The 14144-nt window shown below is 44.3% G+C and overlaps 1 protein-coding gene across 6 annotated transcripts in view; it reads left to right on the top strand.

The window, feature by feature from the left end:
• RORA (RAR related orphan receptor A) overlaps positions 1-14144 on the top strand; it is a 763546-nt gene that overhangs the window by 652726 nt on the left and 96676 nt on the right. For 2 of the 6 annotated variants that reach the window (XM_078333286.1, XM_002753196.7), the window contains exon 1: positions 4713-4852. The exons of 3 other annotated variants lie outside the window; for them this stretch is intronic. In XM_078333286.1, the coding sequence (XP_078189412.1) occupies positions 4822-4852 (31 nt within the window). In that variant the 5' untranslated portion in view covers positions 4713-4821. Of the gene's footprint in view, positions 1-4712; positions 4853-4986; positions 5537-14144 lie in introns of those variants that run through there. One more of the 6 variants, XM_035261776.3, reaches the window with a different exon arrangement.

Raw genomic sequence — 14144 nt, 5'->3', positions numbered from 1 at the left:
GAACTTTACCCTTTTCCTTATTGTGATGATTACAAAACATCAGCCAGTCCTCTGAATTTCCTAAGAGGTGTATGAAATATACAGTCCCAGAAATCCCAGAAGCGCTGCACTATTGTCTCCATTCAGTCAGATCTTTCACCTCCAACATCCCATTACACTAATGGCCACACTAATGATTTGCAGTCATCTGTCAACTGTTCGTAAGTGGCAGAGTGCTGTGCAACTTTTCCGGGAACACCTTTAGGAATGTTCGGACCGACTCACAAAACTGTACAGTTTTCAGAGCACAGGTCAGCTGATTTGTGACCTTCTCAAGATCAGGGCTACTGTCTTATTCTTGTCTGATTCTCTATCACAGTGTGAGTCTAATACCTATGGTAAGTGTGGTTGACTATGAGGAAATGTGTATGTGTGTGTGTAAAATTGAAGGTGTCTCTTGCCACCAGAATGTAGTTTATTTCATTGTATTTCATGGACTGTGCATACACATGCATACATGCATATTTCAATCTACATCTATATGTTTTAAAATCATGAATAAGGCTGATAAAGCGTATTAATCCATTTGTCCTCTCCCCCTTAACACTCATAAATAGCAGAGCTCTTTGTCTTATTCTTGGTTTCTGGGTCTCACCAGTATGACTCCATTTTTAAGTGTTCCTTGATGAGACACTGGCTCCTTCTGGACCCAAATTTAAGCAAGGCTGTGATCTCTTCTAGGTTAGTTTGTGACATGTCCATAGCTTCCCAAGTGTCCTTGCTTTAGAGCTCTCTGGGTCTGACCCTATTTGGTTTATGGGAAAACTATGTCAACCAGAATGGCTCAGCTCCTAAAGGTCACAGTGCAGTGGTGGCTAAGGATTCCATTGAATCAAGCTACCTAGGACCACATTAACCTTTCACTGATCCTTTTCTTGTTCAGCTAGAAAGAAATTAATTGAATTAGCAAGCAGCCACACACTGGAGAGAGACACACAGGGTCCGGGTGACACAAATCCAAAATGCTGTCCCTCACGAGCATCAACAAACGTTGAAAGCCCCTTTGTCCTAGGAGCTGCTTGCAAATTCAGGATAAATTCGCCAGTCTACTGGCTTGTCATTTCTCCCCAATAGCACTGTATCTGTGATTTGGGGTGGCAAATGATGAGATCAGAACTTGTGTGGTGAAAAAATAGACTCTTAAAAAGTAAAGTCTCATTTATTTAACCTGTAGTGTAGGAAGATTGGCACCAATTTACTGACGATACTCCAGTCTAGACTCCTGCAAAAATGTACGAGGCTTTTCTCCCAGGTGTTTTTAGGAACAACGTGGCATTAGAAGTGTCTACTTTCTCACTAAGTGACAGATTCAGTGTGGAACCGAGCACACAAGGACACCACGTGGGGCTGTGACCAACTCTGGGAGACTCTGAAATGAGTTCCATGTGTTTATAAGTATGTTGTGTGCCTTCTTTTTCTGAGATTAGCCAACAGAAACCTTTGAGCTGTGAATTAATGTATAACAAACTCCCACTCCTGGTAAAGAAGTCCCATTCTGTTTAATTATCTCCATGTAAGCAGTATTACTGTTTTTTTTCAGAACACTTGGTAAAAAGATGGAATACATTCCTTAGCGCTGTGTTCTCTCCCATTGTTGACACTCATAAGCATTTGTTTAATAAAATCCAAACAATCATTCCAACATATTTATTGCATTTTAATATTTTATTGTATTTTTACATGATTAGCTTTTTGTTTTTTCTTGAGACAGATTCTTGCTCTGTCACCCAGGCTGGAGTGCAGTGGTGCGATCTTGGCTCACTGCAGCCTCAACCTCCTGGGTTCAAGTGATGCTCCTACCTCAGCCTCCTGAGTCGTAGCTGGGATTACAGGCATGCACCACCATGCCTGGCTGATTTCTGTGTTTTTGTATAGAGAGGGTTTCATCATGTTGCCAGGCTGGTCTTGCACTCCTGACCGCAAGTGATCCACCCACCTTGACCTCTCAAAGTGTTGGGATTACTTACATGCATGAACCACCACACTGGCTTTTACATGATTGTATTTTAATACACAGTGGGTTAAAGTTTGTGCTGAAATGTATCATTTATGGCTCTAATTTGATATTACTGAAAGGAGATGTGTATCCTTTTACTCCTAACTGATTTGTCATAGAAAATGTGTATTTCGAGTGGTTAAAAAAAAAAAAAAGCCTCTAGTTTGTACTCTGAAAGAGCTTTGTGTTAATATAAAGAACAGTAATATACCCTGGGTTAAAAGCTGAAGACATTTAATAGAGGCATGTATTACAAATAGCATCTGGCTACATCAGAAGGTTAGGGCTTCATATCTGAAATTCTGTTGCTTGTTAGTTGTAGGAAGTGAATGAAATACATTTCTAAAGGGCAAGGTCAGTATTACATTATTCTGGCAATATCTTTATTGAATAAATGTGTAAATATTTCAGAGAAGTACTTTGAGATTATATTTCTATTGGGGACATATCTGTAGAATGAAAGATGCTACTTGTAATCGCAGGAGCAGATGTCACGTTACATGTTGTTCCCAATGACTGATTTCATTTGAAATGATCTGGAAATAAATGCTGATTACTGGTGATATCAGACTATTCACCTTGGAGTCAGATGTCTGACAGGCAGGCTAGAGCTAATAGATTTGGTTATTTTCAAAACATTGTTTTCTAAAGAAGGATACTGTTTTAGAGTAGCATGGTGAATTCTCTGAGTTGTATACCTGGGTTCATTTGCATTGAGTATGGAAGAACATACTTATGAGCATGCAGTCTCCGATGCTTTTCCATCCTTTAACAATACAAAAGAAAGAAAACTGTACCTGGGACCTACCTGTAGGAGAGCTTGGCATTAGTCGTTAGCACAAGGGAAATCAAGAACCAAATCTGAATGATGGTGTCAGTGTAACTGAGGGGCGTTGCCTCATTGGGAGATAGCGTTGCATCATAGGAACGTGGTGTGATTTAATTTCATAATTGTAAACATTGCAGTGGGTATGGTTGATTCATTTGAAACTCTTGTCCACTTCGCTATGGCTGGACAGCTGAGTTAACATGGGTAGGTCTTGGGTTCACCTTTTTATAATTTCTTTTCTTTGTAGCTTTATTTGGGGGAAAATCTAAAAGAAAAAAACTATGAGAATGAATTTATCTGAAATCAAACTTTGATAAAGCCATGCCTTGACTGAAGGACAATGAACTTTATTGGCCTTCTAAATCAGAGCGCTGTATAAATGTGTGGAAGACTCAATTTTGCCTTGAAAGGGGGCTGGGGAGGGAGCGTAGGAATCCTTGTTTTTGCAGTGCTGATTATCTACTTGTGTTTTACATTGTGGCCCAACTCAGGGGCAAGAGCAACTCACTTACATGGAGAAAAAAATTGCTAGAATTATCCTTGCTTAATCATCATGAACGCAGCAGCTGATAGCCAGCTAATATTTTAAGTTGTGCGTGGCAACAGACCAACAGAAAAGAAAGGAGCATGAAATTTCGTGAAGGAACAGCAATAGGTACGGAAACTTGACTTTTGAGAATTTTTTTTTTTTTCTGTTATGATTGGTGCTCTAGACATCCTGACCAAAGTTTCAAACAATGCAGACTCTGGGGATGTAGCATGTGAAATTCATCTTAAAGAGACTGATCTGTAAAATAATAACTTCATGATTTACAGTTCCATAAGGACAGTAAAAATCAGCTTCAAAGTTTCGAGGGAATTAAGTGTTAGTTGCATATTAAGATCTACAAAGCTGACCTTTAGAGATCTTTATTTTCTGTCAAAAATACCACAGCGTTTCATTTTTAGGATATGAAAACGATAGCTTTTCCTACTTGTAGACGGGTTCTCTGGAGAGGTATGGAAGAGCCTGGGAATTTAGCGGCTCAAATCAGCTGGCAACTGGAGTTCATTTAGGTGATTCACGAACAATTTTCGGCTCTCCTTGCAGGTGTCAGTGGTCTTGGACACCGGGAAGGGGATGGGGGAACAGGTGTAGACCAGGACCTTGGAGATTGGTCTAACTGCCAACATCCAAGGGTTGCCAAGGGTTGCCAAGGGTTGCCAAGGGTTGGGTGGGCGGAGTTCCCCCTGCCGAGGCCTTGAGTCTGTCCGGAAAGACGGGAGGAGCTTACTCCACTCCCCGGACGGTCCCCGTAGCTTAGTTCTCCACAGCCCAGGAGGGGCCCGTACCTTCCGATGAGAGCTGGGGCGCTCTGGGAAATGAGGGTGGCCGTAGCTTCCCAAACCAAATCTGTCTCTTCTGTTAACGATCTGGCGCATTTATCGCCCCCGAGGGCTCCGGGAAGTCAGCGGGAGAGTGGCGTCAGGTTGCGCGCCTCTTGCCCCACCGAGTGGGGGGAGAAAGTGGTCAGACGCGCCTTCCGCGGGGCGCTGCGTGCAGAAAAGCGACCGGCGGCCACAGGTGATCCCGAAGGCGAGGGGAAGGCGGGCGCCGGGCGAGGGCCCGGGGCGCGAGAGGGCAGGCCCCGCCGGGGTGGGCCAGCCGAGCCGCCGCAGCTCACCTGCCCGCGGGGGCGGGGCGGGGCGCGGCGCTGGGGCGCGCCCGCCTCCCGCCTCCCGCCTCCCGCCTCCAGCCTCCCGCCCGGGGAGGAAGCGGAGGGGCGCGGTGTAAACAGAGCGGCGGCCGTGATGTCAGCCGGTCACATGGAGCCTCTTATGGCTCGGGATGGCTCTCGGCGGGCGGGCAGCTGCGGCAGCTGCTGCTGTGGCTCGGGCGGCGGCGGCGCGGCGGCGGCAGAGGGGGCTCCGGGGTCGGACCATCCGCTCTCCCTGCGCTCTCCGCACCGCGGCTTAAATGATGTATTTTGTGATCGCAGCGATGAAAGGTGAGTCCGGGAGCCCCGCCTGGGCCGGGTGGGCTGGCGGCTCCGGGGGGTGGGGAGAAGGGCGCGCAGGGGGAGGGGTGGGCGCGCCTGCCCCAGCGCACGTACCGCCCGGGGCTCGGTGCCCGGGCCCCGCCAGGGCCTTTTGGGCCACGCCGCGGCGCCAGCTGAGCCCGGCGACGGGATCGGCTGTCTCCGATTAGGGGCAAAGGCGCACGGGGTGGATCCCCCTCTGCTGCCCTCCCTGGCTCCTGTCAGTCTCCTGGGTCCGCTTGGCACCCGGCGGGGCTCCCAAAAGAAAGTTTGCCGGGAGTCGCCGCGCTTCTGGAAGGAAGGGGAGGGTCTACGGAGTTCCGAGGAAGCCCGGGACGCCCCGCGGCCGCTCCCTAGGGCCCGCACCCGGGGCAGCTCCGGCCTAGGTCGGGGAGGCGCAGCGGCCAGTCGGGGCCGTGCGTGCGCGCGGTCGCGCTGTCATCCCCGGGAACTGGTCAGCTCCCCAGGCCTTGCGCCCTTCCCCCGCGGCCGCCGATCTGGCAAGTGTCGCAGGTCCGCGCTGGGTCCCGCCGCGGCCACTTCCGAAAGCGCGCGGGTCAGAGCGAGACGGGAGCCTCGAGCGTGCCAAGACGCCCTCGGCCGCCCCGGGAGCCGCGGCGCACCCCCGCTTGACACTTTGGCTGGTGGATCGAGGTGAGGAGGAACTCGGCAGCCCACGGGATCCGCGGGCAGGGGCGGAGGTTAGACGGTGGTGAGGGCCGACGCGCGCGGGTTAGTCGCGGCCAAGCCTCCCGGCCTGGCCTTCTCCTCTCATCAGGACTCCTTAGCCGGGCCGGGGGCGGGAGAGCAGGGGGATCTGGTTGGAGGGAGGACTGGCTCGAGGTCCTCTGAGATGAGGAGGAGAGAAACGGTGGCGAGTCAGGGAACTTTCTGCCGGGAAAGCCAAAGTTTGGAGGTGTCTAGGAAGTCGCCCGTGCTGCCGGAGAAGCCGAGACTCGCTCTTGGGACGGTTGCAAACAGCTCCGGAGGAACTCGGTCCGCAGCACGCCGCCCGCTGGTGCGCCCGCGGGTTCCTCGCCGTGGGTAATCTGCCCGAGCGGCTTCGCAGGCCCGGCCGCCAGGCTGGGAGATTTAGAGCCCCATCTGTTTGCGGAGGACGCGGCTTTCCTAATGGGCAGCAATTGTGCAGACCCAGACTGTCCTGCGGCTCCTGCCCACCCGGGCGGGCGCCAAGCGTTCGTTAAACGTTTGCTAGGTTGGGGTTTTGTTGCAATCTGGAATGAAGGACACCAGTTTGGTATCTGCACTGGGTTTACTTTCGGATCACCGAGCTTTGCCTTTCTTCACTAGAGATTGGGTGGCATCTCTTTCATTAATTATTAACGGGCCGAAGGGACTGGACGTTAAGATGAGCTGCTTGAGATGAAATCTTCCTATACGGTGTGCCCACAGCAAATTTTCTCCTTTCCCCTGTGGCTTGAGGGAAATGGGATTTAATCATTTTTAGAATATGCAACTCATAAGTAAAAGGACACCTCCAGTGATCCATGCTCTTAAGCATTTAAAATTATTTGGGAGGAAAAGTTATTAAGGTTTCTTACCGACTTCTTATGTTAAAAAATCTATTTACCTCCTCCCTATGCTATTCCTGCGTTTCATTAGTCCTGTAAGCGTAAAACAGCCTCTGCACTTAAAACATTTTTTTGTCTTTAAATTACAAAATAGATTTTGCTATTTGGAAGATGTCAATGCCAGTCTTTATCCAGTTTGTTTAATATAATTTGTGTTGGAGGAAAGGCGAGAGGCTGCCACGTTTTAAACTGCTTTCTCCCCTAATGAACAGTAACCACCCACGAAACAATAAGGAAAGTACATTTTAATATTTTGATTTAATGTTGATGCTTCCTAGTACATAGGCTTTTGATTCTGTAGTTCTACAAAGTGAAGTTCCATACTATCCCTTACTAATAGAATAATGAGAATCACACACTACCCCCACACATTTGTCTTGGAGTGACCTCTGTCTGCCATAAAATAATAGATTCATAGTATTGGGCTTTGAAAACAGTGGCTCATAAGTACCTGGCAGTGCAATTTTTCTATAAATTCAGCTGCCTGGGGGTGGCGGGAAGTGGGGGAGGGGAGGAGGGAGAGAGAATGCATTTGGACAATTAGAATATTTCACTCCCAATATCATAACATCCTGTATTTTAATGGGATTATATTGCTTTGGTGCAAACTTAAGCTGAGAAAAAATTGTGGGAAAATGAGGAATGCTGTAAATGTTTCCATATCAGATTTAAGGGGGAAAAACTGGCCCAGAATCTTATTAAATACTTCCCTATTGCCTCAGTTTTAATAGTTAAATTGGTTCCATATGTAAGAGTTTGTATAATTAGGTTTTTCATGCAAAACAGAAACACTATTTACAATATAGCCTTTTGGTATGTGGATGCATGTGGACGAGGGAGAAGAGAAGAAGCCACCATAAAAGAGAAAGATTCTCTTTGTTGGCTGATTTACGCATGTTTTTTTAAACATCATTAAATGAGGCCCTTTGAACTCGCCAAAGAAGAAAATCCTCCTTTGCATTAGTTGTCAAATAAGTTTAGGCTTAAAGTAGTTTCATGCTTAGATGTAATAAATCTTCACTTGAGCAACTCTAGTCCCTTCCTTCAATTTTGCTTTTGTTTAATTCACAACAAAATTCCAATACCATTTGGATTGTTTCTTGGGCAAAGGGAGAGAGCCAGCGATGACATTTATAATCAGGGGAGCAGCCCTTGCTCCGTTCGTCATAAACGAACTGAGCAAGCTGAGGACTGAAAGGAAATGAGAGAGCTTCATCAGTTTCAGATGATGCGCCCCTTTGCTTCATACGAGTGTTCAGCCTGTGTTTGTGTAAATGGAGCTGCAAGGGCACAGGGAGGCTTAAAGCAAATTTATGGCCAATAATAGATTCTTCCTCTGGCCTGATTCATGTGCAGATGCAAGACTCTTCACCATTTTGAAAATACTGTATGTGTTGGTGTATGTCCAGCTCTAATAAGTATAATTTTATAGTTTTGAAGAATTTGGCCTTTCTTTTTATGAAATAAAATTAGAATTTGATCTCAGATCTCATTGTAAGGACCCTTTCCCTAGTATCTCTTCATTGAGATTTTTGTTACTTGTGATGGGAAGGATTGGGAAAAGGTGATGGCTGGATCTTGAGAAGAGAAAACGCAGATAGTTGCCACTACTGAGCAGAGTGCTTATCTGGCAAGAAGGGACCAGTTCTTTTAAAGACAAAGAGGATTTCTGAATTCATTTATCCATGGGAGGAGGGGGAAGCCGGGACCTTCCATGAAGTAGAGTGTATTTTAAAAGCACCATTTTCATGAGCAGCCTCTTGATTTCATATATTTCAATCACATTACTTGGGATACAAAGGACCATCATATACAAGTAAAGCCTTTTGCCTTCTATTTGAATTGAGAACCGTATAATTTATTTAATGCTGCCCCGTCATGAAATAATACAATTTCTAAACAGAAATAGTCATTTAAAAATATATATACAGTATGTCATCTAAATCTTGGCTCTTTAATATGTGGTAGTTATACTTGTAAGTATATTAATAATTCTCAGTAGTTTTTTCCTCCTATCTTTCCCTCCCACTCAAGTGAAACACAATAAAAATGGGTGAGATCAGCAAGGTGGTAACTGCACAGCACCTGCAATAGCACCCAGCCACTTCCTTACATGCTCTGGGTCCCTAGGAAAAAGATAGAACCATTTACTGGGGAAAAGAAGCGGGTAGATGGAGGGATGGATGGATAGATTTGTAGAGGTAGATGTGTGGGGTTCAGTTTTCTTAAAAATTTCCTAAATTATTAGGGGATCCACAAAACTCCTTATATTGAAGAAATTTCCTAAGAATACGCTGCCATGAAGTGGTTTCTCTGCACCTATTAACTATTTACAGCATTTATTAGAAAATCAAGGCTGCCTTAATCTGTATGTTTCATATTTAATCGTTTTTAAGACCGTAATTAGACACTCAGTCAGCAGCTACACCATTTTTATACTGTACTTAAAACATAGTTTTTATGGAGCCATCCACCAGTGACAAGTCAGGTGCGAGTTGACATTTGATAGTATCTCAAAGACCACATACAGACCCTCTGAGGAGGGATTTACAAGTTCTCTCTCCCCCATCTAGCTATTCTACTGAAGATAACTCCCTTCCATTGCAACCTTTTGACTCATGAACTGAGAGATTCATAGTCAGAGCTTTCTCTGTCCATCAGTATTTTGTGTGACATGATAGAACATGGTTTTTCTGTTAATTGTCAAGAGTGCTATATCCAGAGATGAGAGGTCTCAATACGTGGATAATAGTGTCTGTTAGCCAGTGGACAGAATGCAAGGAATCACCTGAAACCTTTTGTTTTTGGATTTTCTTTTTGGAATGAAATTTGTTAGCCCTCCTCCTATTTTCAGGAAATAGTATGATAACTTTAAAAGTCTTTGCTCCTGTGGGTATAAAAAAGAATGTCAAGTTTATTCCCTAGGTTTGCCAGTGATTTCATTTTTTGAAATGTTACTACTTTTGAAGTTGACAAGGCTTTTCATAAACAAATAGGGAGATGATGTTAATCTGTATTTATTTTGTGCTTTGTTTTACAAAAACTCTTACATTATTTAATCCTCTGTAGAAAGTCACTGGTAGTCCCATACTTTTTAGTTGAAGAGGTTGCGTTACAGCCTAGCCTTTCCAGCTGGTACATCGTGGAACAAGAACTGCAACCCTAATTTCTATCTTCCTGCCTCCCCTGGAGGAAGCTAGAAAACGTCTTGGGTATAACTTTGTCTCTAGTTAGTGGAAATTATAACTCTGGCATTTATACGGGGGAAAAAAATAGATCCAATTATGTAATGCTTTGCTGAGCCTAATATCTTTAAATTACTATTTAATAAAATCAATTTGGTACAAATGGGGTTATTCTTACTTGCTTACCATTAGCTCTCTTCATCCACGATTTTCATTAAGTCTGCTGTTATGAGAGGAAATGAGTGAAACATAAGCATTATTTTCCTGAAGAATACAGAATATCGTGAAGTAGTGCTAACCCGTATATCCAGTCACCATCATGATAGAACTGAGAGATTTGTCAATGTGTCCCACTTACCCTTAGGCACAGGGAACGTTCACAAATGCATCTTCTAATTTTAATATGCCTTTATGTAGTATAAAGCTTAAAAACTCCTGTGCTTAGGAGTGGTGTCCTGTTCGTTTCCATGACAGCTCAGGGGCATGACTGTAGATGTGTAGATGGAGAAATCGGTTGTCTTTTGGAAGAGTCACGTGAAGTCTAAAAGTTTTCAAGTAGATCTGAAAAAGCTCATTTCTCACGTAATGGGGACTGGCCTTACTGACTGCTGGATTAAGGTGTGTTTGTCTGAAAGCAAATAAGGATTATTTCTGTCTCAGAAATAGAAGAAACCTTAAAAGTCACTCAGATTTTTAAGGGACTTTTGGACCCTGCCCACAATATTTCTGCCAAGGAGTTATCTGGTTAAGCTTGAACACCTCATGATGGGGAACTCACTGTCTTTAAAGGCAGCTGATACCATCTGGAATTAGAAGAGTCTTCTTACATCAGGCATAACTGTCTCCTTTGTGCTTTTAATGCCTTAATTCTGACCCTTTCCTTTGGGCTGAGCAGAACACATTTACTCCATCTTTCAAATGAAAGACTGTCTGACATTTGAAGACTAGTAGCATATCACACAGAGACACACACACGCCGTCTCTAATACATAATCTCTGCTGTCCCTCCTCAGTCCTTTTTGCTAAAAGTGTGGTTTTGCCTTCCCACCTTCTTGGTCAGTTTCTTCAGTTTGCCTAGAACCACTTGAAATGTTGATGCCAAAAATGGACCCCAAGTGCCAGTTGTGATATAATTCTCTTGACGCTTACCCCACCATGTCGTAGAGAGGAAGTCCTGACTTAAAGATGAAAAACTTTTGTTTTAAATTCTTGAAGATAACATCAGCTATGCTGCTTCTCTAGCACCTCTCACCACCAGTGTTTATGAGATCATTGTTTGTGAAAGTGGACTTTTGAACTGTTTAGGAATAATTTCGGTTCCATTTGAAGTTGATTGTTAAATAACCAGGAAAATCAAAGATGCTACAAAAATAATTAAAGGAACATTAGAAGCATTTTAGGGATTTTTCTGCGGCTTGTCAGATCTGAGATAAGGCTGCCCTCTAGTGGTTAGTTGACCATGGACGCCTAAACCTGTCATGGTGCCAGTGAATTTCCCATCAGGCTAGTGGGAAGGTCAAAGGTTGAAGTTATTTTCTCAATTGGAATGAGACGTTCTACATCCGATTCAAAAGTTTAACTCGTTGTTTTTCATGGTTATCAGAAATGTAACTTTAAAGGAAATACTGAATTTTAAAAGTTGGCTTGCCAGGAAGTAAGGGAAAAATTTTTTTAACTTAAGATAGATTAAAGCTCATTTATTTGCTGTTTGGCTCCATATTCAGTTTAAGTGAAATTTGGTTTGTGAGTAAACAGTTATTATGACCTTTTAGTAATTCTTGTATTTAAGTTTCATCCTCCATTCTATATCCCAACCCTGGAATTTTTTTTAAAAGAGGTCATTTGATGAGCTAAATTCAGTATTTCCTCTTTTTAAATCTAGAGCTTTTTCTCTTTAAGAAATGATAAACATTTAGAAAAAAGGTAAACTACAGTAGCTGATTGGGGGCATTAAAACAATTTTAAACATGGATGAAAAAACTATTAACCCCTCGGTTTCTGAAGATTTTTGGTTAGATCATTTGGTTCACTTAAGTATATACAGTTTGTCTAAAAAAAAAAGAGTATATGTCAAAAAATATGCATGAGGTAGAGACAAGCATTTGTTTGTGTAATTTTTAAGATAAATAAATAATACAAGTGGATTGTAGATCTGTATTTTGGTATTACAGCAAGTATGAAACAATCATAAAACAATCTGATTTCTGTTGGAATCTGAGGAGTAAATATAGATCTTCCTATTTGCTTAAATATTATTTGTTCCTGATGCTACACAGAGTTATAAGTATGCACATTTTTATGAATTTTGCATTGCTTAAGAAGTCAGAGCTGATCTGTGGTAGAATAACCAGGGTAAAAATAATGACAAATAGTCACCAGGATTGTAAAGGATAACGGTGCGTACCTGCTCCCGTTAGAAAGATGAAATTGCATAATTTCGTGAAACACAAAGAAGAAGAAAAAAAAGCAAGGAAAACCTGCTGTTCAAACCTTCCTATCATAGAAATAAGGTGGTGGTTCAGAAGTCAGGACCTGTGGTTAGGTTTCACATCAGTTACTGAAGAAGCCAACCGTTTCACAAGCTGCGCCACCCAGAAGTGTGATTCCTTCACCACATGAGAAGTATTCTTTTTCACAGAATGTTATTTTCATTTTTCAGTTGTTGAGGGTTTTTTTTTTTCTTTTTATTTATCTCACTTCAAATCTTCTGTAGACTATTGGGTGAAAATAAGTAAATAAATTTGTTTCAGCAAATACTTGAGTGCCTGTCGTGTGCTAAGTAATTCAGGTACCACCTTTGCACTTTAATAGTAGAGCTGAGACACCTTCCTCCCAATCAGATGTCTTCAGCCATGAATCAGCGTTTAAAAAATGCGCTGAGAAGTTGGCAGCCACGCTTAGTCAGAGAAGACTCTTCAGGACTGTTGGACCGACAGGTTTGCAGTTGCTGTAAGCTACAAGCCATTTAAAACAACGGAGATTTTTGTGCCGTCCCAAACGGGGCAGTGAAATGTTAACAAACCCTGTGCTTACAAATGAACGTGATTTGCTTCCATGTAAGCCATAAGTTAGCTCTCAAATCCTGCCTGAAAACAGTGGTTCTGAAACTGTAAAGTACAACCCATACTCCAGAGAGTCTCACTCTGTCACCCAGGCTGGACAGTGGACAGTGCAGTGGTGCAATTTTGGCTCACCGTGACCTCCACCTGCCAGGTTAAAGTGATTCTCCTGCCTCAGCCTCCCGAGTAGCCGGGACTACAGGTGCATGCCACCAGGCCCGGCTAATTTTTTGCGTTTTTAGTAGAGACAGGGTTTCACTGTGTTGGCCAGGATGGTCTCCATCTCCTGACCTTGTGATCCACTCGCCTTGGCCTCCCCTAGTGCTGGGATTACAGGCGTGAGATCCCTGCGTGTCACCGAGAGTATGATTCTGTCGTCAGTCTGGAGTGAGGCCCATGAAAGTGTGTATTTACACAGCGTCTCAGATGTTTTCTGAGGCAGCTGGTCCTTAGGCCTCACTTCTGTGAAGCTCTGTCCTAGCCTGTCAGCGCTGGGGTAGGCAGCAGAGTCCTCTACTCCTTTAGAGGCTCCCAAATGTCATTGATCTTCACAGTCATGTGGGAAGCATTTAAAAAATAAAGGCTGTTCTCCAGTAACACCTGCATGGATTCTGCTTACAAAGGCCTAGGGGGAGACCAGGGAACCTTCATTTGTAAAAGCTCCTCTGGTGAGGATAAGGCAGGTTTGGGAATCACTGCTCAGGGCTCTTTCCTCTTACTCATGAGGAAAGGGAATCTCAGAAGAGTGAATGGTATTGAGATAGGCACACACTTCGCTTTAGGTCACTTCTTCAGGGTGGACGAGGTGCCATATGGGAGCAATTTCTGCTGTTGTTATTAACCCACTGGAAATATTTTTCCGGTAACTTTGGCCTTGCGATCAGTGAGCATGCAGAAGAAAGTGGGCAGACTGTTACCCCAAATCTCTTACCCCAAGTGGCCCAAACAGGAGAGGACCCTGAAGCTGTTTGGGTGCTGGAGGTAGCTATGAAACTTGCCAAATACTATACTCTTTTTCGGCGTAAAGCTTTGTCTAGAAGCTCCAGCCTCTGCTGCTGGCATAGACACAATGCGCTGTAGCCTTCAGTGTGTGCCTGGGCCGGGTCTTGCCAGTACTGTGACCACTTAGCAGAGGCACGCCGGGGGTTCTGCTGCTGGAGTCAAGGCCAACTCCGTGGAAACAGTGAGGTCTTTTCAAGGTCGCTTTAGTCAGCAACAAAGTAAAGGTTTCAGCGCCCTGAAGCTGATCAGTGCTTCGTGTTTAGCACATGGACTTGCTCAGGCACAGAGCATCTGGTGTGTATTTGCCAGCGTCCAGGCTCTGGAGGTGACGTCCAAACAAAGGACACCAAATGCTGCCTTCCTGCAGCTTAGATTCTAGTCTGGTGGAATAGATCGAAGTAGACTTGCCGTGGCTGCTGTGAAG

The sequence above is a fragment of the Callithrix jacchus genome, chromosome 8 (genome assembly GCF_049354715.1).
Source record: "Callithrix jacchus isolate 240 chromosome 8, calJac240_pri, whole genome shotgun sequence".
NCBI lineage: Eukaryota > Metazoa > Chordata > Mammalia > Primates > Cebidae > Callithrix > Callithrix jacchus.
The sequence above is the reverse complement of the archived record's forward strand: the minus strand, read 5'-3'. Positions and strand labels throughout refer to the sequence as shown.